This window comes from Dipteris shenzhenensis, chromosome 4 (genome assembly GCF_047967505.1).
Source record: "Dipteris shenzhenensis isolate YYH24624 ecotype China chromosome 4, Dip_SZ_1.0, whole genome shotgun sequence".
Classification (NCBI taxonomy): Eukaryota; Viridiplantae; Streptophyta; class Polypodiopsida; order Gleicheniales; family Dipteridaceae; genus Dipteris; species Dipteris shenzhenensis.
The window spans coordinates 30,873,364-30,900,727 of record NC_141599.1 but is presented as its reverse complement, the minus strand read 5'-3'; the positions used below and the strand labels follow the sequence as shown (position 1 = coordinate 30,900,727).

The following is a 27,364-nucleotide window of genomic DNA, read 5'->3' as shown; positions in this document are numbered from 1 at the left end:
CATAATATCTGGGAGATAACTTTGCATACACTTTCTGTTTGCCTTTAAACTTGCGGAGCCTAGCTTTTTCAAACTTCAAAAGTATCCAGTCCCCTTCCTTGAGATCTAGCTGTCTCCTATGTTTATCTGCAGCCCTTTTATGTTTCTCTTGAGACCTTTCAATTGCTGTCCGGACTTGGCTGTAAGCTGTCTGGAGGTCTCTTACAAACTGATCAGCTGCAAATATTTCATCTTTAGTCCTCAATATAGGTGGCAAAATCACCTTTCCATATATGACTTCAAAAGGGGCTTTCCCTGTAGAGTTATGTACTGTATTATTGTAAGCAAACTCTACTAAGGGTAGGTACTTTTCCCAGTCTGAACTCTGGTCACCCACGTAGCATTTTAGCATATCCAAAATGGTAGAATTTGCTACTTCACTTTGACCATCTGTCTGGGGATGGAAAGAAGAAGAAAAATTCAGATTCGTCCCCATGTTATCAAATAAAGCTCTCCAGAATAGACTGGTCATTCTGGGATCTCGATCACTAAAAATGGACTTAGGCATACCATGATGTTTAAAGATCTGTGCCATGAACAGCTTAGCCATATGATCTGCCTTTATGGTTTTGCGAACCGGAATGAAATGAGCTTGCTTGCTGAATCTATCAATGATAGTCCAAATCCCATCATTCCCTGACTTTGATCTCGGCAAATCAAAAATAAAGTCCATTGTAATATTTTCCCATGGTGCCTGAGGCACGGGAAGAGGCATAAGTAGGCCAGGTGCCTTCTGTCTATCATACTTCATTTTCTGACACGTAAGGCATTCAGTAACAAACTGATGTATATCTTTCCGCATTCCTGGCCAAAAGAAATACCTCTCTAGTGCTAGAGTTGTTGCTGTAATTCCTCTATGTCCAGCATAGGGAGGTGCATGGCATTCCCCTAAAATCTTTTTCCTCATCTCCTGGGTGATGCATAGGCAATCATCTTTCATTAAATACCCATCTTTCAGGGAATAGTGACTGGTGGATTGCCCTTCTTGCATCTGCTGTAAAATTTCACCAAAATCAGAATCATGAGCATATTGCTCCCTCATGCCTTCCAGGTCCTGATGATAAGCAATAGTTACATTGTTGACCTGGGGTCTTCGGGACAAGGCATCTGCCACTCTGTTCCGAATTCCTGGGGTATGGACAATCTGAAAATGATACATTGACAGCATGTTTGCCCATTTCATATGCTTCTCTGAAAGCTTGGTCTGAGTCAAAAAGTATTTCAGACTTTGGTGATCTGTTTTGACAGTAAAATCTGCACCCAAAAGATAATGTTTCCAGGTATGGATAGCATGAATTACAGCCAATAACTCTTTCTCATAGATTCCTAAATATCTTTCCGCATCCCGAAGTCGCCTGCTTTCATAGGCTACTACATGACCATTCTGATGCAACGCAGCCCCAACACATTCTCCACAAGCATCGCAATCCACATCAAAAGACTGATACAGATCCGGAACTACCAGAATAGGCTCTGTAGTCAACTTTTCCTTGAGTGTATTGAATGCTTCCTTCTGTGATAATCCCCAGGTGAAGGCTGCATTTTTCTTAGTAAGGTCATGTAATGGAGCCGCGATATCAGCAAAATGTCTGATAAATCTTCTATAGTAAGAACACAAGCCTAAAAAGCTTCGAACTTCATGCACAGTTTTCAGCTCTGGCCATTCTTGAATGGCACGGATCTTTGTTGGATCCATTTGTATCCCATTCTTGGATATTATATGCCCCAGATAGTGGATTTCTTCCGGGAAGAATTCACTTTTCTTGCTGTTTGCATAGAGCTGATGATTTCTCAGCTCTTGAAACACTATAGCAAGATGTTCTCTGTGCTCTTCCTCTGTCTTAGAAAAAACTAAGATATCATCAAAGAAGGTACCCGTAAAATGCCTGTACTTCCGGAAGATGCGATTCATCATTCTATTGAATGTGGCTGGAGCATTTGTCAATCCAAAAGGCATCACTAAGTATTCATACAACCCGAATGTTGTGCGGAATGCTGTCTTATGCACATCCTGAGGCTGTATCCTCACTTGGTGGTAGCCACTCTTTAAGTCTATCCTGCTGAAAACTGAAGCTCCATTTAGCTGATCCAAGACATCATCAATACGCGGAATAGGGAATCTATTCTTGATGGTCATTTTGTTCAGTGCGCGATAATCGACGCACATACGGAATGAACCATCTTTCTTCTGTACTAACAGTACAGGGGAACAAAAAGGAGACGAGCTGGGCTGAATCAAGCCTTTGGACAGCAAGTCCTGTACCTGAGCCATAATCTCCTCTCTCTGAGTCGCACTGACTCTATAAGGGGGTCTGTTTGGTGGCTCACTACCAGGCATTAACTCTATCTGATGATCTTCTGGTCTCTCTGGAGGTAACTCCCCTGGCAAAACATCAGAAAAGCAATCTTTAAAGTTTACCAGAAACTGAAACCTATCTTTGTCTGCATCATTCATTTCAGCATGCATATCATTCTCTTTTTCTTTTACAAAAACCATGTACGCAGAAATTGCAGACTTTATTGCTTTACCGCATGAAACATCAGATACAATGGGGATAGTGTCCCCTTTATTCCTGGCAATTACACGCTGATTTTTCCCCCTATGTACAAATTCCAGCACTCTTTCAGGAAGAGTCAACTTCACTGCCTTGCGGTGAAACCAAGGCATCCCCAAAATTACATCATAATGTTTCAGTGGAGAAATGAAGAAGTCTTCCTGATCCACATAACTCTGAATATGAAGACGGAGCTTCCCTATCAAGGGAGTAACTGGCACAGGATTCCCACAAAACATTTGATCGGCATCCAAAGCCATGCCTAGCTCTTCTGTCTTTATTCCCAGCCTCAGGGCTAGATCCTCTGATATGAAATTATCAGTAGCCCCTGGATCAAATAAAATTAGCGCTTGCTGGTCTCTAACTTTGCCCCATGATAGCAGCAATTCTCGTTCTTCTGGGTTCAAAGCATGACCCAGTATATCAGGAATTCCCCCCGCCATTGGCTTTTGCGGTCCTCGTGGCTTCTCTGCCTCTTTTCCCTTCGATGTTGAAGGCTTTTCTAGGCACTGGGCAGCCACATGCCCCTCTTTACCGCACCTGAAGCATTTCCCATCTCTACGGAATTCCGCTATCTGTTCAGGGGTAAATAGAGATTTGCCCTTATAGGTCTTCGAGAACTGAGTACCCCTCAGCTTCTGAGGCTGAAACCCTTTCTTTTCAGCCTTAGGGGACTCTTTCTTTTCTGATTTTTGAAAATCAGTTTTCTTTTTATCAGCACGTCCTGCATGCAAGGATGGCACTGTAGATGGATCTTGTAGCGGCACAAGACTCGCTACTGAGGCTGAATGCATAAGATCTTGAATATTCTTTGCCCCCAAAGCATTCACTACTGCCTGAATTCTTGGAGTGAGACCTGCTCTGTATTTCCTCATCTGGGTGCCTTTGGAGATCTTTTTGAACGGTGCAACCTGCAAATAAGCATCCCAAAACTTTTGGTTGTACCCATCCACTGTATCTCCTGCATCCATGTGCAAGCTGTCCCAATCTTGAAGAACATGGTCTCTAAACTGTTTAGGCATGAACTGCTGGTAGAAGGCTTTCTTGAAGCCCTTCCACTTTCTTGGGGCTGATCCATCTTTGGTCAGTGCACTCCACCATGCACTAGCCGTTGCTGTTAAATGTAGGCTGACCATTCTTAACTTGGAGGATTCTGAAAATTTCTCAGTACCGAATGCAGCATCAAACTGTCTGATAAACTGCAATGCTTTGTCTGTATGACCATACTGTCCATTGTAGGTCATAAACTTAACAGATTTTCCTCCCTCTTTAAATTCCCTGGTCGCTTTGGAAGACTTTCTCTTCCCAGACTTCTCGTGTTTCCTCCTTTTCCTGGATGGTTTATCTGATAAGGAAGAAGAAGACACAGAAGTCGAACTCGAGGTAGACGGTGATGGACTAGGAGATCGGTGATGACGCCTCGATCTCTTTTTACTATGGGACCGTCTCCTATGAGATCTATGAGATCTCTCTCTCTCAGACTGTACACGAGAGTGTGCCTCTGGCATTGGCACGTCATATACTGGATTAGGCATAGCTTCTGCTGGAAACAAATGCTGAGCCCTGGGATCCCTTTTAAGATTTTCCAGCTCTTGTATACGAGTGCGTACCATTTGTTCAAATTCTTGTTGAGTTTGTGGCACATTCCTCTGTCTTGGATGCACATCCCTATCTTGAGAATCCCACTGGATAGGTGATTGATCCATATTCTGAGATCTGCAGATTTTTCTCACACTGTGCAAGTAACTAATGCACACTACCTTTGCTTTTCCAACAGAAAAGGTACCTCAACAAGAGGTGTTTTGCATTCACAATCTATGCCAGTACTGGCTGTCAGTTTAAGGCATATACCCACACAGTTGCCAAAGCATTATCAACTATATTGCCCTTTTCTGGCTGCTGCAGATGGTTTCAAAAGGCATCTGTTTTTCCCTCTTTTTACTGCTCAAAGGCATGCATACTCCTTTTTCTGCAAAGCTCTGTTTTCTCTGCTTTTCTCTGGTTTTCTGCTACTTTTCTGACAGTAAAAGTCTGACAGGCAGGAGAAAATTGATAGCCAAAACTGTCTCTGCAACTGTCTCTTTTTTTTTTCTTTTTTTTTTTTTAAATGAAAACAGTAACCAGATGGGTAACTACTGGTTACATTAACCAGATCAGTCCTGTTCTGGTCTGGTTAGATGACTGTAACTTGGCCCCTAACTGAAGCAAACTGGTTAACTGCACCAGTCCAGTCTGGTTAGGCTGTCCTCTGACCAAATCCCTAACCAGGGTCAGCTAACTGCAGTTAGTTTGAATAAGGTCACACTAACCACAGGTCTGCCAGCCTGGCTGCCACGTGTCAGAGTGCCACGTCAGTTCTGAGCTGGATGCCACGTGTACTGCCACGTCATCAGCCTGCACATGCTGCCACGTCAGCATCCACACGTGTCTGCCACGTCAGCTCTGTGCATGCCACGTGTCTGCCTAGGTGGCACCCTGGCCACGTCAGCACAGCCAAAGGTTTCAAACCTTGGCTATGCAGGAGTCATCGCGCGTCGCGCCTGCGCCTTGATGACCATCGATCTAAGCCTTCACGAAGATTCGCTGAAGGTCTTCGTCAGCATCTCTGTTAGACAGCGGAATAGCTCACCGTGCATTGCCTTCCCAATTTCCATAGTTTGTCCGTCCGTCTGATATTCACGGGACCCCAAATATTGGCGCAACAGAGGCGTACACATTCATCACAAGCTCGGAATCCCCCATCGCGAAGGCGTGTCCACACCTTCATGCTTTGCTTGAAATTCGATGTACAGAGGTCATTCCCTGTAGTACGTTCATCGATTATCACCTAGGCTTCAAAGTTAATGTTCTTGCCCCGTCCAATTTGAAGCCCCAAGCCTTCCAACTGCCACCTCTTAGGGCAACGCCATCCTTTCTTCGGGGTCAACGTTGGATCTTTACTCTCTTGCTGAATCGTCACAACCTGAGAAGGCTATGAACCTACGCTCTGATACCAATACAACCCGTATTCGACGAAGGGTGATACAACAGCTATGGCTTATACAACCCAAACTGACGAAACAGCTTTGACTTTATTTCCACGACGGAAATTAACTCTCCAAAGGCTCTCCCTCTCTCTCTCTCTCTGAACATACACTAGGGCCCAGGACAAATTGTCGGGCTGGACCCCCCCGAAGGTCTTTATTCATTTCAGAAAATCTATTACAGAAGTTCAGCTTCAAGCTGTCTCGTAAGTCTCTCTTTTTCAAAACATGAAAAGAATTCTTCTTTTACAAGAGCTTCAAGCCCCATTCAAATTGGCAACATGCCACTTGTCTAAAATCTAGACTAAAACCTATTACAAGCCTCTAAGGGCCATTCTGGAGTCTTCAAAGCTCTCGGTCACACGAACCGCTTCCTGGATGCTTGTCAGGCTCCCATTTCGCTTAGGAAAAATAATCCTTCCTAGTACCTGCAACAATTAATTAAAGCGCACCACCATGGTACCCATTAATTGTCAGCGCTTTGCATGCAAATAACACACTGTGGACTAATCCTAGTCACGGTGGGCGTCCCCACTAAACACGTGCACATTTAAACAAATATATATATATATATAAATAAATATATATATATATATAAATAAATATATATATATTTTCTCTGGTTGACCGGAGTCAACACTCTTGATTATAATTAAAGAGCTTCGACCCAAGGTCAAGGCGCCTTAATTATAGCCAAGTCTCTCCAACCGGAGTTGGCACATCTTGGTTAACCGGGGTTAACCCTCTTGGCGCATACCAAGTCTTGTTGACCGAAGTCAACACTCTCTGACCGTAGTCAGGTTTACTTGACTAGAGTCAAGTATCTTTGACCGTAGTCAATCCTTTGACCATTAAAATAACTCTTTGACCGTAATTAACACATATAAAACTCTTTAATTATGATCAAATAAATGGTCAACTGTACTTTGACTTAGGATATTTACATTGTGGTGACAGTATTTAATGAAAGATGAGTGCCTATGCATCACCCAAGAGATGAGGAAAAAGATTTTGGAGGAATGCCATGCACCTCCCTATGCTGGACATAGAGGAATTACAGCAACAAATCAAGCATTAGAGAGGTATTTCTTTTGGCCAGGGATGCGGAAAGATATACATCAGTTTGTTATCGAATGCCTTACGTGTCAAAAAGTGAAGTATTAGACGAAAGGCACTTGGCCTACTTATGCCTCTTCCCGTGCCTCAGGCGCCGTGGGAAAGTATTGCAATGGACTTCATTTTTTATTTGCCAAGATCAAAGTCAAGGAATGATGGGATTTGGACTATCATTGATAGATTCAGCAAGCAAGCTCATTTCATTCCGGTTCGCAAAACCATAAAGGCAGATCATATGGCTAAGCTTTTCATGGCACAAATCTTTAAGCATCATGGTATGCCTAAGTCCATTGTCAGTGATCGAGATCCTAGAATGACCAGTCTATTCTGGAGAGCTTTATTTGATAATATGGGGACGAATCTGAATTTTTCTTCTTCTCTCCATCCCCAGACAGATGGTCAAAGCGAAGTAGCAAATTCTACAGCATTGGATGTGCTGAAATGCTACGTGGGTGATCAAGGTTCAGACTGGGTAAAGTACCTACCATTGGTAGAGTTTGCTTACAATAATACAGTACACAGCTCTACAGGGAAAGCCCCTTTTAAGGTCATCTATGGGAAGGTGATTCTGCCACCTATCTTGAGGACCAAGGATGAAATATTTGAAGCTGATCAGTTTGTGAGAGACCTCCAGACAGCTTACGGCCAAGTCCGGACAGCAATTGAAAGGTCTCAAGAGAAGAATAAAAGAGCTGCAAATAAGCATAGGAGACAGTTGGATCTCAAGGAAGGGGATTGGCTACTTTTGAAGTTCGAGAAAGCTAGGCTCCGCAAGTTTAAGAAGTGTATGCAAAGTTATCTTCCAGATACTATGGCCTTTTTAGGGTTACAGAAAAGATTAATGAGGTTGCATACAGGTTAGCATTGCCAGAGCATTGGAGGATTCACAATGCATTCCATGTGAGTCTTCTAAAGAAATTCCAGGGGCCAGAGCCTACAGATTCAATATCAAAGGATCCACCAGAAGTGGATGAGTTGGAGGAGGTCCTTTAGCCAGAGCAGATTTTGTACCATATTGTACACAAAGGCCCTCAGGGCAAGGAGTTTTACAAGTATCTTGTAAAATTCAAAAATTATAGATGAAGACATGTTGTCCGATCATCCAGAGCTTTTGGATGTTTACAAGGAAGCTTTCAGTTGAGGGGATGTCACCACAATGTAAATATCCTAAGTCAAAGTACAGTTGACGATTTATCTGATCATAATTAAAGAGTTTTCATATGTGTGAATTATGGTCAAAGAGTTCTTTTAATGGTCAAAGAATTGACTACAGTCAAAGATACTTGACTCGGGTCAAGTAAGCCTGGTCGGGGAGACTTGGTTTATTACCAAGAGGGTTAACTGCGGTTAACCAGAGAACCACAAAGATGACTATGGTCAGAGAGTGTTGACTTCGGTCAATGAGACTTGGCATGCGCCAAGAGGGTTAACTACAGTCAACCAAGTTGTTCCAACTTCGGTTGGAGAGATGTGCCAGCTTCGGTTTGGGAGACTTGGCCATAATTAAGGCGCCACGACCATTGGTCAAAGCCCCTTAATTACGACCAAGAGGGTTGACTTCGGTTGACCAAGAATTGTGTTCTATGTTTTGTTCACATGTTTGTTCAATGGGGACACCCACCTGTGATTAGGATTAGTCCACAGTTTATTATTTGCATACAAAGCGCTAACAATTAATGGGTGCCATGGTGGTGCGCTTTAATTAATTGTTGCAAGTACTATGAGGGGCTAAAGACTCAAGTAATTTGGAGCGTAGCGAGTATTTCGGAGGCCACCCGCGTGACCAAGTGCTACGAAGACCCCAGAAATTGCCCTTAGAGGCATGTAATAGGACTTAGTCTAGATTTTAGACAATGGCATGTTGCCATTTTTGAATGAGCTTGAAGCTCTTGTAAAATGAATTCACGTTTTGAATTTGTAACAGGCAGCTCTACGCTGAACTCTTGTACTCAGATTCTCTTGATGAATAAAAACCTTCGGGGGGGTCCAGCCCGACGATTGTCTTGGGCCCTAGTGTATCTGTAGAGAGGGGGAGAGAGGGAGAGCAAGAGAGGGTTTTTTTTGCAGAGTGTATCTGTGATGAACTTTGCATTGGTATCAGAGCTTGGCTCGCCTTCTTTCTGAAGGGGGTGACGATCTAAAGCTATGAAGGTTGTAAGAACCCACACGTCGGAAAAACTAAGGCCTGAATTACAAGAGTAGGCATGAGCGTAGCGTGTAACACAGGCGGCACTTCTCCTTCTCGGACGATTTACCTGCAATCTGTGATGAAGATTGCAGGTACTAAGCTCCAGATTAGCCATGTTGTCCTCACAAAGAGGACCAATCTCCTCTGGTCGAAGACCCAACTGAGCTGCAAGTTCAAAAGTAATGAAATTTGCTTTAGCTCCTGAATTGAAGAAGTACAGACAATGCTGATCCCGTAGCTTGCCCCATGCAAGGCAGAGTCTCAGGTTTCAAAAGCAACTTCAAGGAGGAGCCAAAGAAACCACAGCAAGCTGGGAAAGTCCCTCTTAAATCAAAGTTTGTGGCAGGACAAAGGAGAAAACAGCAGCCCTCTTCCCTCACTCCTGAAGAGAGGAACAAGTTGTTTGCTGAAGGGAGGTGTTTTCTCTGCAAAGAGACGGGTCATAGGGCAGCAAATTGTCCCAACAAGAAGAGGAAAGAACCTGCAGCAACTCGGGCTGACTCTAATCAAGGCAATAGAGAGGACCCCAGAGGCAAGAAACCCAAGCCGAGTGCTGGCCATATACCTAACATCATTGGGGGTGAGCATGATGACAAGAAGATAGAGATGTGCAGAGCATGAGTGAGTAAGCTGCGTTGGCATTCTCTATCAACTGTGACATGCTGGAAATGTGTGTCTTGGTGCAACAGTCCCTCAACTCTTTGGGAAGACCCAACAATACTTTTCAGCTTGCTTTGAAATGGGGACTGTTCTGTAAGAGCTCATAGGTAGAAGCGCATCCCAAAACTTATTGTTGTAATCTTCTAGATTCCTGCATTCCCTAGCATTCAAGTTATGCCACTAAGTCATGACATCCACTTCAAAACTAGTGGTGAGCCATGCCCAGAGTGGAGGTGTCTAGGTCCAGAAAGCATGCCAGCAGTAGAGAGCACCAAGGGAAGGAGAACTGTCGCAAAGAAAGGTTGAAAAACCACTTCAGCCAGCAAGAGGAGAGCTGCAGAAATCGGCCATGAAGAGAATGAAGCTGCCCCTGGTAGGGGAGAAGTCTCAAATCAGCATGGAAAGGCAAGGAAGGGCTCCAGGGGCTTCCAGGGGCGACACCTAGGTGCCACAAGGCAAGCAGAGAAGCCACATGCAAACACATGTACAAAATGAGGCGTGGGATTTTAATGCCCCAAGGGGGTGAGATGGCACACTGTTAAACACTACAATCTATTCCTACTGCAGATCATGGGAGCAGCACCAATACTTTCCTCCCAGCCATCCTTGCTGAAGCACACGAGCTAACAGAGAATTACGAATCAGAAAACATACGTAAGTCACACATTCTCTTCTCTCTCTAGCTTCAACAAGCCCCATCTCCCTAGATGGATCTAGATGCCACATGTCATCATCACAGGGCCTTCCTAATGCAACATTTCACCCCCCTCTTGGGATGCATTAATATCCTTTGCCCCTAGGCACATTCTTTGCATTAGGCCCTTAGCCTTAGATCCACCTAGTCTGGTGCTATCAACCCTCACCTAGGACCTTGGCATTAATTCCCTCCCGATCATTTACATGAAGCGCAAACAAAAATATAGATCCTTTAAGGGAAATGTCGACTGATTCTTCCGAGGTCATGCTACCTCGGCTAGAGCGTAACATTCCTTCCCTCTTCAGACATCAGTGTCCTCGATGATAAAATCTGGAAACACTCTCCGCAATTGGTATACGGATTCCCAGGTAGCTTTGGATAGAGGCTGACCATGCCATGCAACCAACACCGTGGATATCTTCTGATTTCGTATTTGCATTGTTCCTCGGTCCAGGATTCTTGTTGGTTTGCGCCTCGTATTATCCTCTATCTCCTGAAACAAAACCACACCTTCGATTAGTGAGTCACCTGTATGTAAAAATTTCTTGTGCACCTTACACCCCTGTGGCAATTCTAATTTATAGGCTACCTTGCCTATTCTCTTTAGAATTAACCATGGCCCACAGTATCGAGGTGATAACTTAGCACACTCTCCTGAAGTCAACGACTTCGAGTGCGAAGGAACTCTGAGAAAAACTTTTTCTCCTTCCTTAAATACTCTTATAGACCAGTTTTCATCCGCATACACCTTGGCTCTATCCATAGCCTGGCGGATATTAGCTCTCGCAAGTGCTAGCATCTCCCGCATCTGAACCACAAAGTTCGCGGCACTAGGCACTTTCTAAGGTACTCCAACTATAGTTGGATTGCCTGGTCTATAACCATAGTTCAGCTCAAACGGACTGAACCCTGTAGAGGAATGTTTTCTATCATTGTAGGCAAACTCCAACAATGGCAACCACTTGTCCCATGTATGTTGCCTCAATGACACATATGCCCTCAGCATATCCTCTAAAGTTTGGTTGACTCTCTCCGTCTAACCATCCGTCTCAGGATGATCCCCACTACTCATTCCCAACTCAGTCCTTAGTGTCTCAAAAACCGCTGTCCAAAAATGACCGGTAAATCTGACATCTCTGTCTGACACTATGGATCTAGGCAATCCATGCAGACGAAATATATGTCTAATAAACAAATCCGCCACTTGTGGGGCACTAACAGACTCTCTAGTCGGAATGAAGTGAGCCATCTTGGTTAGACGATCAACCATCACAAGGATAGAATCATACCCTCCTTGTGTCGTAGGTAGCCGTACAATAAAGTCCATGGAAATGCTCTCCCACTTACTCAATGGTATTTCCAAGGGCTGTAAAAGTCCGGGTGGCTTCACCCGCTCGGCCTTACTTACCTGACACGAGAAACACCGTTTCACATATTCATGAATATGCTTTTTCATCTTTGGCCAAAAGAAATCTCGCTTCACGAGATCATATGTCTTCTCGACTCCTGGATGTCCCGCACATGGGCTATCATGGCACTGTCGAATGACTCTCTGCCTGAGATCATTCTGACTAGGTACTACAACCTTGCCATTTCTTTTCAGCATACCATCCCTTATGGTATATCTTACATAAGTTTGGCCTTTTCTGGATGCTAGGTCATCCTTTTCATTTTCCCCGGGTTTTAACACATGAGCCTTAGGCCATAATCTCTGGACAAACTCGTCCACCTTTTGAGTTTCTCTGATCTCGGTCATTAGAGCACTCTCTAATACCGTGAAACTCATATTGTGCATAATGCGAGACAACGCATCAGCAATCTTATTATCTTTTCCTCTTCGGTACCGAATCGTTAAATTAAACTCCTGCATGAGCTCTGCCCACCTAGCTTGGCGGCCCCTCAAGTCAAGCTGTTTACAAAAATGTTTCAGAGTATCATGATCCACATCCACATAAAACTCTGAACCATACAAATAATGCCTCCATGTTTTCAAAGCATGGATAACAGCATACAACTCCAATTCATGAGTTGGCCAATTCCTTTGAGAGGGAGAAAGCTTCTTGCTTTCAAAGGCTACTGGCCTTCCCTTTTGAAGGAGGACTGCTCCTACCACAATGCCACTTGCATCGGTTTCCATGAACAACGGTTTCTAGGGATCAACTATTTTTAACACGGTCGTGTGACCACTGCTTGTTTTATGGTGTTAAAACTTTCTTGTTGATTCTGTCCCCATATAAAAGATACTTTATCTGAGGTCAGATCAGTCAATGGCGATACTATTTCGGAATATAGGTCAGATCAGTCAATGGCGATACTATTTCGGAATATCCTTTGATATGCCTTTTATAAAATTGGACAAATCCCAAGAATGATCGCAACGCGGTCAGACTCTGAGGGATTGGCCAAGTCAGTATCGCAGCCACTTTCTTCGGATCCATTTCTACCCCCTCTGGAGTAATTATGAATCCTAAATATTCAAGCCTAACCATACACAGCATAGTTTTCTTTTTATTTACATAAAGACTGGCTTTCCTCAAAGTACTGAACACTATTCTCAGGTGTTCACGATGCTCAGTAATACTTTTACTGAACACTAGAATATCGTCAATAAAATGTACTACAAACTTTCCGATATACGGACGTAGTAAATCGTTCATAAGCATGACGAATGTAGCCGGAGCATTGGTAAGTCCGAAGGGCATTACCAAAAACTCATAATGACCAAACCTGCTTCTGAAAGCGGTTTTATGCACATCCTCGGCTCTAATCTGGATTTGATGGTAGCCACACTTAAGATCTATCTTACTGAAAATCACGGCTCCATGTAATGCATCTAGCAAATCATCAATCCGAGCCATCGGATACCTGTGCTTAACAGTGATATTATTCAATGCTCTGTAATCTATACAAAGGCGAAACGTATCATCCTTTTTCTTCTTTAATATCACTGGTGAAGCAAAAGGTGAGAAACTTGGTTGAATCTGCCCCAACTTGAGGTATTCTTCCAATTGTCTACGCATCTCTGCCTCTTCAATAAAACTCATTCTATAGGGAGGTCTATTTACAGGTTCTGCCCCTGGGATCAGCTCAACCTTATGCTAAACATTCCGCTCTGAAGGTAATCCATAAGGTAGTTCATCCCTAAAACATTGAGAGAACTCCTCTGTTATAAGATTAGCCAGCTTGGCCATCTCACCACTTTGCGTAACATCAGTGCTAGCCGAAGAATCATCAACCGGCTCTACCGATGCTGTGCAAAGGAATAAAAACTCTTCTTGAGCCTTTCGGATTTCCATCACGGAAACCAACGGTCCCTGAGGTATATCTTCCTCACCTCTCAAGACATAAAGCACATCATTCATCTTGAATTGATATACGTGCTTTTTTCAATCAATGGCTGGATTCTTCCTAGAATGCCACGCCATACCCAGGGCTATATCTGCATGAGCAAGCTTGGTCATTTCAAAATCAAGCTTCTCAGCATAGACTTGAATCCGAAGCTCCAACTAGGTAACCCTTTGGTCCCATACTTCAGTTGAACTTCCATCTGCCATCCTAACTGTATACGCATAGTCAGATGGACTTGTCTTTAATTTCAGCCTCTTCACGAGCTTGGAGTTAATCACATTGTGAGTTGACGCCGAGTCAAACAACACAATGACATCATGATTGGCCACTTGCCCTTTCATTTTAATTAACTCCGTATCATTAAAGGCTGTATACCCCGTTGCTGCGGGCTTAGATAGGATGTTATCAGGTACACTTGTCACTAGCTTAGCAACAGACACACATAACAAACAAGGTACTAACCTCTGAGAAGATCCCACTAGCTGAATCTGCGTCTCTTCCGCTCTGGGACTTCCTTCCATCTCCACGTCGCATTCTGAGATCACCATCTCAGCCATCCGACGATCTTTGTTACGTGGACAATCCTTCCACTGATGAGGCTGAAGGCAAGGTGATCTCAGCCATCCGACGATCTTTGTTACGTGGACAATCCTTCCACTGATGAGGCTGAAGGCAACCAAAACATAAGCCTTCTCTCCTCGCTTTTTCCCTTTGTTCTGGGTTTAAGGGAGACTTAGACCAAGCCTGGGCTGCCATTGCGGTTACTTTCCTCTTCACTCCAATGGTGGTACTTGGTTTAGGAGTTTCAGCCGGTTTCGCCTGCTTGGCTTGACCACTCGGCTGAGAACCACTCCCTCTACTAATCCATTTCTTCTTAAACCCAGATTTCTTCGGATACCCATACTGGGTTCCGACCTGTGCAAACCCACTTGGCCTGCTGCCCTTGGCATCTTCATAGTTCAGGGCTATGGCTATTGCATCATCTAACGTGTTCGCATACTTAGTCCGAACTTCCATTTTTATTCGATCATTCAATCCAAATATGAAATCTTTCACTTGGATTGATTGAGGCAGGGGTTCATCAACCTTCATTACACTCTCTCGAAACTTATCAGTGTATTCTGCCACCGATAAATTTCTCTGACGAAGGTTCCTATATTGATCCCAAGCTCGGGATGCTTCGTCAGGAGGTAAGAAGTGTTTCCTGAATTCTCTTTTAAACCCCTCCCAGGCAGTGGATGCTATACCATCTTTTTGTTGCTTAATCCACCACCTGTCCGCTGCCTCACTAAACATGTGGGTGGCCTCGCGGATCTTCTTGATATCATTTCTGATTTCACAAATGGCGAACGCCTCGTCCCATTTGTGTAACCAGGTCTCAATGACATCAGAACTACGGTCATTCATCCGACCAAAATACTTTTCCGGTCTGTAATTGGCAATATTTGGTACTTTAGCCTTCCTAGGCTCGACCGTATGGACACTAGACTCCGGTTCCATTGGAGCCTTTCCTTTCTCCTCTCGATAAGGTCCGGCAGACATACTGTGTATCGCTCTCCTAAGTTCAGACTGCCCTGCATTGGCGTGCAACTGCTGCGCTAATAACTGTTGCAAGGCATCCTCAAGCAATGCAATCCTGCCAGATAAAGTGTGAGCTACTGGGCGCGACACCTGCTGGGTCGGCCGGACTCCTGACTCACCAGGGTCCCTCCTGGAAGCCCCTTCTTCTGCTTCCATTCAGTTCAATGGGTGTTTTGTTTTGTTTTGTTTTTTTTTTAAACACCGCTAGAAAACTGTATTTACAAACTGACGCAATTCAGTGTACTGACACTCTGACACAATTCCCTACACTAGGGAATTCCTGCAATCCCACATGCACACTGACTAGGCATTTGACACAGGCATATATCTCAAACAGCGCTTTTCCCTATCCTAGGGAAGCTCCTGCAAACTAACTCTGACTGTAGCACATAGGCATAATCTCAAGCATAATTTGTCCCTGCTACAGCATCAAAGCTTCATGCAGACTAATCACTTACGAGATCCCGTTTATGAAAGCAGAGCATCAACCGACTAAATCAAGAAAAAAAAACACGGAATTGATGGAGGTCAAAGAGAGCTTCCTGGTCATCAACGATTTCGTCACAACCTTCTTGGATCCATGCAAATCCAACCAACAGCCTCCTGCACTGTTCAAGCCCCTACGCTCCTACGACAAGTCTGCAACCAAGAGCTTTGCTTGAGCGTCGCTCCAGTCACAGCTTACGAGCTGGCTGCGTGGCGTTGGAGAGCTTTGACCGTAAGTGCGCCAGGGAAGCAGATCAAGAACTATTACGGGCCAGCCAGACCCGTAGCCAAATAACGGGAGATATGACGAAGCATATTTTTACAGGCTCCGCATAACCTCCGTAATCCTGCCCGCGCGTCGCTCATCCACGAATCATCGAAGGCCTCCCGTCAACAATCACTGGTTTTGTCGTAGACCACGATCACTGGTTCCGTCGTAGACCACGTCGATCCCGTCCATCCATCGCAGGTCACAAGTAGTCGAGTCGCCACACCTACGCTCCACGCCTGTTGTCCGCTATCATCGATCCCCGCATGGACTCTCTGTCACCCAGATCGTCTTTCTCACCTAACAACCTCCTGGAGGCAGTGCGGGATGACCACCGAACAGACACGTCTGTTAGCTCGAAATCCGTCCCCTCTCTAACTCCTAGCCTTGGAATCCCTCGATACGTATCTCTGTCACGCTTCCTTTCACAAGTGCGTTCCGTCAAAGTCTGTCATAATCTCTGTTCTCAGCTCCACAGTCCTAGTACCTTCCCTTGGTCTCTTCCCTTGAGCTCTGATACCAAATGTTAAACACTACAATCTATTCCTACTACAGATCATGGGAGCAGCACCAATACTTTCCTCCCAGCCATCCTTGCTGAAGCACACGAGCTAACAGAGAATTACGAATCAGAAAACATACGTAAGTCACACATTCTCTTCTCTCTGTAGCTTCAACAAGCCCCATCTCCCTAGATGGATCTAGATGCCACATGTCATCATCACAGGGCCTTCCTAATGCAACATTTCACCCCTCTCTTCGGATGCATTAATATCCTTTGCCCCTAGGCACATTCTTTGCATTAGGCCCTTAGCCTTAGATCCACCTAGTCTGGTGCTATCAACCCTCACCTAGGACCTTGACATTAATTCCCTCCTGATCATTTACATGAAGCGCAAACAAATATATATTACAAATATAGATCCTTTAAGGGAAATGTCGACTGATTCTTCTGAGGTCATGCTACCTCGGCTAGAGCGTAACACACACCATGACCCTAATGCTTGGGAACCAATGACCCTAGTTGGTAGGATCTCTAGGGGGTCAGTTTTTAAAGAATGACCCCACTGAACCAAACCAATGACCTTAGAAATTGAAACCACTCTAATAGCACCAGGAGTTGCACTTATTGCACATGAAATCATAGGTACCTTTTGGGCATTAACTATAGGCCCCTAGCCTGGTACCCTAGGCTAAATTCAGTGACAGTTAGTTTAAACACTTCACCATCACCAACACATCCCCGTGACATATATGCACTGTATTGATTGTAACACGAATATATACATGAGAATCCATTCGGATTAGGGTTTGACCCTATGCCCTTATGATATAGTTCAATCTACGCCATCCTTAACAAGTGGAGTGTTTGATGCCTGTATATTAACCGTAATTGTGTTGGGATTATTTGATATGATTGATATGATGGCTCATGCAATTGAAATTTACTAACATTCTTGGCAGCTTGGGTAGACAAGGTGGATTGGATAGCGAGGAATGGAGATTATGAAGATGTTACATATTGATGTATCAATGGAGGGGAATGGCCGTGGGCCAATACTTTTGAAGAGTGTGTGGAGGCATCATTGGATTATCTCGGTCACGTGCCACATTTTTGTATTTTTGTATAATAATTCTAAGCTGTGGGCAAAAAAATTAATGAAGGCATAAGAGCCTTAAATATTTTAAGCTTGTGGAGCTATGCTGAGTTAGCCCTCCATTTGTGGATAAGGATACTTAGGAATATCTTGTCCACGTGCCACATTTCTTATTTGTATTATAATTATAAGCCATGGGCAACAAGATAAATGAATGCGTAACAGCCTTGAATTATTTTAAAGCTTGTGGAGCTATGTTGAGAAGTTCCTTCAATTGTCAAAGGGATACTTTTGGATGTACTATTATTGACTCGTTTTTCTTTTGAGAGAGGAGGATAGAACCACCATCTAGAGGGGACAGATCGGACCTAGTGCTCCATTCCTTGTTCTTCTACTCTTTCTTGTGTCACCTCATATTTTCCATTCATGGCGTATCAGATCTATGATTCCATTGTTACAAAATTTTCCTATGTTTAAAGGATCTAAGAGGATTTTTGGAATCCGGTTTGCAACAAGGTATAGCTCTAATTGTAGCAATTTCTAGACACTAGATGGCATTGAAATCTGAGACCGAAGGCATGAGAGTTTTATGTAATTGGTGACACACAAGGACCCATGCAAGCAGTTCTAGGGAGTGACCACATCAACCAAGGTGTTTTCCAAATTGATATGTTGTCATTTACATCCCTACAGGCTGTGAGGATTGACGGAAAAGTCAGCTAGCCCCTTCCTTCTAGATAGCTATGAAGAAACTAAGGAGAAAGGAAGAGAGACACGCAGCACGAATCTGAGGCAATAGTTGCAGATTTGGATTGATGATTCATAAGCAAGTACAAGGGCCTCATTTATAGGCTGGGCAACCTTCTCTTCTGACATCACAGGTGAGGTCACTAGACCTCCACCTCACACACCTAATTCACCTAACTCTAGGACACACTCACACTTGACTTCATATTCTAACACCCCCCCATGAAGGCAAGGTGAGAGACTACTGGAATGGAACCAAGGATAGAACATGACAGTGACAGGACTACTAAATTGTGCAATGTCTAAACTAGACATGGCTCCCATGCCAACTCAGAGGCTGAAGTCTGAGCATGGTTCAGAGGTTGGACTGAGTACTCACATCATACATGGCTTTACGTCCCAAACATGACTCAGAGGCTCATGTCTCAGCATGGATGCATGAACAACTCAGAGGTCTAGAAGAGCAATGCACCAACATCCTGGAACTCATATGCCAGGCTTGATAACTAGACCCTATCAAATCCAGTACATGGCTCCCACAGTACATCCCCCTCTTGACTCCAGGGACTAACTAGGAACATGGAGTCATACACCACACATATAAGAGAAAATACATCATTTTAGGAGGACTATCCAAGACAGAAGACCTTTATTAACTCTTCAAACATCCTTTTTAGAGGAACTACTAAAGGCAGAGAACCTTTAACTCAAACATATAAAAAATATAAAAGATTTCATTCATTTTATGCATAGCAAGGGTAGAGAACCCATGAGCCCACAATAGCTACCGCACAAGAGTGTGCACATCTTGATGCAAAGAGGTATGTCGATGAAGAAACAGGTGAGGATGCCCTCGAATGATGTGTCGATGAAGGCCATAGGAGCAGCTACCAAGGGTAATCACGTCATGACTCTCTATGTGCCTATCGGAGAGTCACCGAATGCAAAGAAGAGGCTCAAATTCAAGCAATTATGCCCAAAGAAGGAAAAATGCCTAAATGAGTGTACAAAATTAGAATGAGGCTACATGAATTTGAAGAAAGCCCCAAATGTTACATGCCTGGAGGCTTCAATCTTAAGCAAGTAAAATCACTTGGCTAGAGCTAGTAGATCTTGTAGACAAACTTAGTTGATTAAAAAAAACTGTGGTAAATGCTTAGGAAACAAGATCCTCTGTTGCCCAACAAAGCTTGGATTAATCAGGACATTGTATAATCTATTGAAGGAGGCAAAGCTTCATCGTGGCATCAAAATGGCTTTCTCTTGGTCAGGGCTTCTCACAGTCCTGCCTTCGTGTGCACATGTCTTTGCTGCAAAGAAGCCATTGTATTCCTGCAAAAAAAAAAAAGAGGGTACGTCCGTCCATTCGTCAAGCAGCAAACAGCATCAGACCATCACGCCATCCTCTTCAAGTATGGTGTCCAGATTAGTTCAGGTCGGCAGGGAATGACGGCTGTATTGCTGATCATGAGCAAAAAATTGAGGACGGGTAGAGCAAAGGCTTCCAGGCGATTCCTTATACGATGTTGATAGTAGAGATTAGTGCAGGTTGGAACAACGTTGATAGCATTAGATTAGCACAGGTAAGTTCTAACGAACGGGTAGTAGCGGCAAACAGGGCAGCGCAGATGATCAGTGCAGGACCATATCAACACGCAGCACTTGGAGATGTTGATCACAGCACAGATAGAGTTTCGAGCAGCAGCAAAAATCACGATCAGCATCAGGTCGTCAGTCGAACAGTAGATGTCGAGTAGCAAATGGCAGACATCTCAGATTGTCAAAGTAGCGCTTGTTGATGACGACCCATAGATGGTTATTGTAGGTGATGGTGGCAGCTACAGCTCAAGGAGAGGGAGTGGAGGAGCTAGCCTCTCAATAGGTCTGAGGTGAGCTTCAAGGCCCCCTCAATCCTTGAGGAAAGCTAGCTCTGATACCACATGAAGAAACCAAGGAGAAAGGAAGAGAGACACAAAGCATGAATCTGAGGCAATAGTTGCAGATTTTGATTGATGATTCATAAGTAAGTACAAGGGCCTCATTTATAGGCTGGGCAACCTTCTCTTCTGACATCATAGGTAAGGTCACTAGACCTTCACCTCACACACCTAATTCACCTAACTCTAGGACACACTCACACTTGACTTCATATTCTAACAAGCTACGTGTAGCTATACTTAGGGGGCTTAGTTATCATTAGCTCAACAAGCAATTTATTGGGCACTTGGAGCTGCAGGAAGAGTTTATGGAGCAGATTTCGTAGCCTTCCACAATTTTTCACAGCTATGTGGAGCAGCCACAAAGAAGCAAGTGCTTCATCTTCTTGCAGCTTAGAAGTATCTGAGATTGAGAAGTACATACTCTCTTCAAAAGAGGGGAAGGCAACTAGTGCACTGCTTGATGCACTCTTTCATGTTCTATTGTTCATCTACCTTCGGTACACTTCTTCAACAGCTAGATGCAACATATACAAGCATATAGAACCAAGAGTATTATTCATCTTGGTGTATGTACTTTGTGGTGGTATGAGCCCTCTGGTCTTTCCAAATCAGTTAGACAAGGATGGATTTTAGCACCTTATTTCTTTCTGACATGCCATGTCCTAGGGCATCATCTTGCTCTTATAGGTTGGATTACCACTGACATATTTTCTAGCCTCCAAGGTTGGGGAGTATATCTCTCTTTGTGGAGATGTCGCTTGTTCTTGACATTAAGTGTAAAATTGATATATGTCTAGCCTCATGGGAAAGGATCAAATAGCAAAAGAGTAAGGGCATGTATTGTTGGAGTTTTGTAGATCATCTCCCCAACTGTGAGCTCCCAAATGAGGAGAGCATGGGGAGGTGTAGCATCAGAGGATTACAGATGCCACATGGCCAGCGATGAGAGAAGAACTGATAGCATTGGCAGGGCTGCTACATGGGCAGCATGCTAGCTGCCATGTGGGCAGCAAGGACTGCACAAAAGTCTGTCAGAAGACGTGCAACTGGAGAAACATCAATCTGGAGTAGAAGAAAGCCTGCAAGGACAGCCAGATGGATCTGTCAGGGCCAGGTTAGAGGCAGCAAACAGTGCTGCAGGTCTGCGCAGCATCCAGGACCGGGCTGGAGCAGATTGGAGCTGATGTGGTGGTCGAGGCAGAGCAAAATCTAGGCGGCTGGAGCTGGACTGACATGTGGCAGCAAGGCACCTATTCCAGTAACATTTTGGAGGTGTTCTGCAGGTTAGGGCAGGCTGGAAAGAGTCTGTAGACAAAGAAGCAGATCTGCACAGCAGGCCGAAGCTGTTTGGAGCAGATTTGGAGGTCGGGGAAGTGCAGGAACACCCAGCAGACAGGCGCGGCAGTGGCGCACTGCCACCTGGCAAGATTGTGCAAGGCTTGGGCCAGTTTGTGTTTGCACCAGCAAGTTGGCCAGTCTGTAAATCTGCAGACTGGGTCGGTTGGTTTGCTGGATGATTCCAAGCCTATAAAAGGCCCCCAGCCTTGAGGTCTTTCCATGTATTTGTGTTCCACTGAGCTTGGACTCTCGTGCCTCACTTTGGGCTGCCAATCGCAGCAGCAGGGAGGTCTAACACGTCTTCATACTTGTGCTGCCTACACAGCAGCAAGGAAGGACGGAATCACTGGAGACTTGTGCCTCGCCATTGGCTGTAGACGGAGTCAACAAGGATGTCAAGGATCAAGCAGCAAAATTGGCTATCGAAGGGAGAAGCAGGAAAGTGTATTTGCGAGCGGCACCACTACGAAGCCCACAGAAGCTCTAGGAGAGCAACAGAGGCTTTAGTGTTTTGAAGGTGCCACGAGAAGGTAGGGGAACAGATTTTGGGAGCCATAGGGATCCCCGTAGCAACCTGGTCATGGATGGTGGCACATTTGTCCACATCTTGTATATGATTTGGTCCAGTGTTTGACAAATATATATTGCTGTTTCTACTCTCTGTCCCTCTCTTTAGCATTGTTCTATTACTATCTTCACCTCTCTCTCTCCCTCTACACACTAGTACACATTAAGGAAAGAAGTTGGATTTGAAATCAGCACTGTGTGATTTATGGGCACTACCTCTTTCTTTAGCTTCTATTGCGGGGAGTGTTGGCTGTAGCAAGCAACCTCCACCTCTGTTTTCTAACATGTATAAAGGACCAGACAAGAGTTCTCCAAATTGATTATGTATATCAGGTCTACACAAGCCCAAATAAAGTGCATAAGGCAGCAAGTTTGAGAAATAGTCAAAATAAAGAAACTCTGCATCAGCTCCCGGTTGCATCTACTACAAGCTGCAGCACTCCTTCTGCCCGCGCCATAGCCAACGAGCTCGGCAGCTGAGCTAAAGGTTAGAAAAGCTACAGATCAGCCTAACAACAGCTGGCCGAAGCAAGTTGACCACTTGTCACGGCACACTTGAGTCAGCCTAAGGAGGGAGGTTACAGCCTATGAACAGCAGCACCCCCCTTTGCAGTCTATATCTAACAGTAAGCCTTTGGGCCTCCCTTTAAGGAGCAGTCGTCTGCCTCAACGATGGGCATCAATGTGAGGAATGAGGTTAGAGTATAATTGAGCAGCCATTAGCAGCCTTGGCAATGTCATAGTTTGGATGGGCTATTGCCCTACACATCTAATGCAGAAATGCCAGCAGGAGGCAATGGCCTGGAAACAAGCAAATGAGTTCAGCAATGACAATGTGAGTTAATTCAGGTTCTTCTGATCTTAGTAAACAACTGTTACTTTCTGTTTGTGCCAGTCATCTGCTGCGTGTTATCATGATAAGTATTCTTTTGCCAGCCATTCTGTTCCTTTGATAGAATCTGCATCAACTGGCCAGAACCAGCCTCCGAGTGCAGATCTCTTGTTAGTTTCTCACTGAAGGGCGACTAGAGGCTGATTTGTTAACACGCACTCTGTTCTATTTAAAAGTGTCTCAATCTTGGGATTTAGTGATTTTGAATTGAAAACCAACTGCATGAAGTGTGTGTTGGCAACCAGCTTACAACGATGCTCTTCACCTTCAAAATACTTGCTGCATTTGCATATGGAAAACAGAATCACTCACATCAACCTCATTCAATCAAACATTATGATTAAACTCTATCGAGGCCTTCATGCCCTGACGGGAAACTTAAACATGAGCAACTTCCATGTGGCTGCTCTTGTATTGGAAAGGAATAGCAGACAAGATAGGGAAGGGTCATTGATTCCTCATTAGCTTCTTGTTTCCGAGGGGTGAAGTTGTTTGCTGGATTTATTCCAAACTTTAATGTTAATATCTAGGTATCAGAAAATTAATGCAGAATTTCTTTAATGTAGATATTTGCTGTCAGCAGAATCCTTTGTAACGTGCTGACACCAATACTTTTTGCTTGCCCAGATCACTGCTGGAACAACATATGAAGATCTGGTTCCAGGATTGAAGCTTTCCTTGACAACGACAATACCTGATGCAGGCAACCTTGGGAAAGCAGAGTTGATTTATCAACATGATTCCGCTGCTATAACAGCCACAGTAAAAGGCCTAAAAGCCACACCGTCCTTGGAGTGCACTGCAAACTTTGGTTCTGAAAATCTGTCATTCGGAGGTTCATTCGAGTATGACACTGCAAACAATATGTTGTTAAACACAGTTGCAGGTAATTATTGATGTTTTATCTTCTTTGATGTCTGATTATACAGATATAATTCTCATTCTGTATGAAATACATCCTCATTCCCCTGGTTTTGGAACCCCTTCCCCATGTTTCGTACTTTTCCATACAGGTTCTTGTTCTTACGAGATTCAGGAAGGGATCCTCCTATGCATTGAGTTTGAAGTGGAACATAGTTGCTTGGGAAAAACAAGATATGGGGAGAGATATTTTTTCCAGTGTGTGCTGATTAACAGATATGACAGGAACTTTAACTCGTACAAAATCATGCATCCAATAAGCTATTTTTCAAAATTATTTGTAACCTTTGGTTTCCATTCATGCTCTCGTGTCTATTTCAAAGTATTATTCGATATGACAAGCACTTTAACTCGTAAAAAGTCATGCATCCAATAAGTTAATTTTCAGGAAATATTCGTAACCATTCATGCTCTTATATGACAGGCACTTTAACTCGTAAAAAGTCATGCATCCAATAAGTTAATTTTCAGGAATTCTTTGTAACCTTTGGTTTCCATTCATGCTGTTATGTCTATTTCAAAGTATTATTGATATTCAACAGACAATGATGAAATTTCCTGCTGTAGTACTTTAGGGATTCCATTCAAAAGGATTACCAAGGCAACTTTTGTTTCCCTATAGGCAAGGTTTGGATTTGAACAGAAATCTCATCACTTCCATCATGTGCACTCGTTGCATAAGTTTTGTGTTATAAGTAGTCTATGCGACAGAGCTAGAGTTGCTTTCAAGGCCAGTTCTATCCTATCCGGGTCCATCTATAATTCAACATAATCCTGACATTGAAGAAGTTAACAAGTGTAAATCAGGTCTCCTATGAGGGAGTAGATTCAGACAGTGTCATTGTTGTCGTCAATTGAGTCGTGGAGAGGTACTTCTGACATACACTTGGGAACCTATTGCCTGGCTCATACAGTTAGGTCCTCAAGTCTTCTATAGGGAGCAGATTTGGACAGGTCCATTCTCATCAAATGAGAGTTGGGGCAAATCCCTATCAGAATGGAGAATGGATGGGGGGTTACCCTAGGTCCCAACCTAGGGCTGTCAGCCGGTCTATAGACTGCCAGCCAGCCAACTCAGTTGGCCAAAACCCTAACTGGGTTGACCATTTTAAGGGGCCATTACGCCTATGTAAGTGCCCCATCGAAGGCAGAAAACATTCAGTCAGGTTGCGTAGGATCTACCATAGATGATTTGGAAAGGAGTTTTTCCTGTAGAAGAGTGTACTGTATTATCGTAAGCAAACTTTAAAATGGGGAGATATTCTCCTCCCTGTCTTGTCCTCCCTGCTGCCCCCTCTCTCAGCCCCTCCCTGCCTCTCAGCCCTCCCTACCCCTCCCTTAGCCAGCCCGCCTTGCCTCTCGGCCCCCCTCGCCTCCCCTCTTTGCTTGCAGTCCACCCGCCTCCCTTCCCAGCCCCCCTCTTAGCCCCTCTGCCTCGCTTCCCAACCCCCTCGCACCCCTTTCAGCTCCCTCACCTGCTCTCAACCCCCCCTTCCTCCCTTACCAGTCCCCCTCGCACCCCTCTCAGGCCTCCCACCTCCCTTCCCAGCCCCCCGCCTCCCTCTCAGCCCCCCTGCCTGCTCTCATCCCCCCCCTCTCTCCCTACCCCCTCAATCCCCTGTCAGCCTCTGCACCTGCTCTCAGCCCCCCCACATCCCTTCCCAGCCAATCCCCTTACATCCCTCTCAGCCCCGCCTGCCTGCTCTCATCCCCCCGCCTCCCCTTTCAGTCCCCCTGCCTGCCCCCCTCTCTCCCTACCCCCTCAATCCCCTGTCAGCCCCTGTGCCTGCTCTCAGCCCCCTGCCTCCCTTCCGAGCCCCTCGCATCCCTCTCAGCCCCGCCTGCCTGCTCTCGTCCCCCCCCACCTCCCCTCCCTGCTCAATCACTCCCCTCTCAGCCCCCCTAGCCTTCCCCCGCTTCCCCCTTTCCTTCCGCCCCCCTCTCAGCCCTCCCCGCGCCCTCTCTCTTCCTCTCCCTCCCTCTCCCTCAGCCGTCTCTGCCCTCCCCGTGCCCTCTCTCTTCCTCTCCCTCCCTATCCCTCAACCCTCTCCGCCTCTCCTTGCCTCTCCCCCTCCCATCTTATCCTCTCTGTGCCTCTCCGTGCCTCTCCCACTCCCTTCTTATCCTCTCTCTGCCTCTCCCTTGCCCTTCCCTTTCTTTATTGGAGACAGAGGGTGAGTCCCCACTTGATCCCAATAGGGGATCCTTATCGGCCTTCCACCCTCGATTGAGGAATGGCATCTATCCATTCAGTCAATCCTCTCCCACTTCAACCAGCTGCAAGAAAATTTTTTTTTCTAAAGACGAGTACGTGGATTTTGACAGCTCCGCTACTCTTTTCGCATGCATTTATGGATCCCATCCTTCCAGGTTATAAGTAAAGGATTGGATTCCTGCCGCCATACCTTCAGACCTTGGTCCTTACCTCTTAGGTGTTCAGTTGTTGGGACGTGGTTTTTTCCAGGTGGCTTTTGTCTCTCCAGGCACTATGCTCAAGGCTAGCCCCCTTCCTATTGTTAGCCCTCTCTACTCTGAAGACTAACTCGAAACGCACTACTGCGACAGATTTACATGCGTAATCGTACTTCAGAACTGCGTATGAAAATACATAGAGTAGAACAGTGATCGACGGAATCATTCATGATAAAACAATAAGGTAGATGCAATAGAATCTCTGTATTACATTTCTCCGAGCAATACAACACTGTACTCTCTGATACATAGCACTGATCCTTGCTCCGATCCTCATCAATGAGCCTCAATTGATCCCCCTGAATGATCGCTCTCTTCTCTCTTATCTAACCGGCACACATAACTCCTTCACGGTTGCCGTGCCTATTCAGTTCTCCGCCTACCCCTAGAACTTCCGTCTTTTCATATCTCATTAATAAACTAGATACAACGTATTAATAATAATCTAAGGACTAATGATCTAAGGACTCCCCCCCTAGCTCCTCTTTACTGTTGCTGCTTTTGCCCCTAACACTTGGCACTCCCGGGGAATCGGATTCCGGATCCGCATCCGAACCCACCGGTTCTCCGCTACGGTTCATCCTCGACGTCGCCACCGTCATCGTCCGCCGCCGCCGCTGCTGCCGCTGCCACCGGAACTGCTGGAACTGCTGGAGCCGCCGGCGCCGGTACTGGTACTGCCGGAGCCGCTTGCGCCGGTCGAAGTAAAGGTAGCTGCTGCGGGTTGAGAGCATGGGCATCCACAAAAATTTGGAGCTGTCCATAGAAAGGTGGTGCCGCCGCCCCCGCCTGCTGAGCTACTGCCGCCATCCGATGAATATAGCGGCATGCTGTCCGCAGGTCGACCAACATAGCTGCTCTCTCAACATGACTCGTTCTCCGCAGCTGTTGTAGCTCCTCTTCATGCAGTCGGGTCTTCTCAGATAAA

General features: G+C 45.1%; 1 protein-coding gene across 1 annotated transcript in view; it reads left to right on the top strand.

Annotated features, from left to right (window-relative positions):
- The window catches only part of LOC147902715 (mitochondrial outer membrane protein porin 5-like), a 58,993-nt gene that overhangs the window by 18,442 nt on the left and 13,187 nt on the right, over positions 1–27,364 (top strand). Inside the window, exon 2 of the mRNA XM_087374266.1 lies at positions 23,671–23,929. Within this exon, the coding sequence (XP_087230392.1) occupies positions 23,671–23,929 (259 nt within the window). The remainder of the gene's footprint in view (positions 1–23,670; positions 23,930–27,364) is intronic.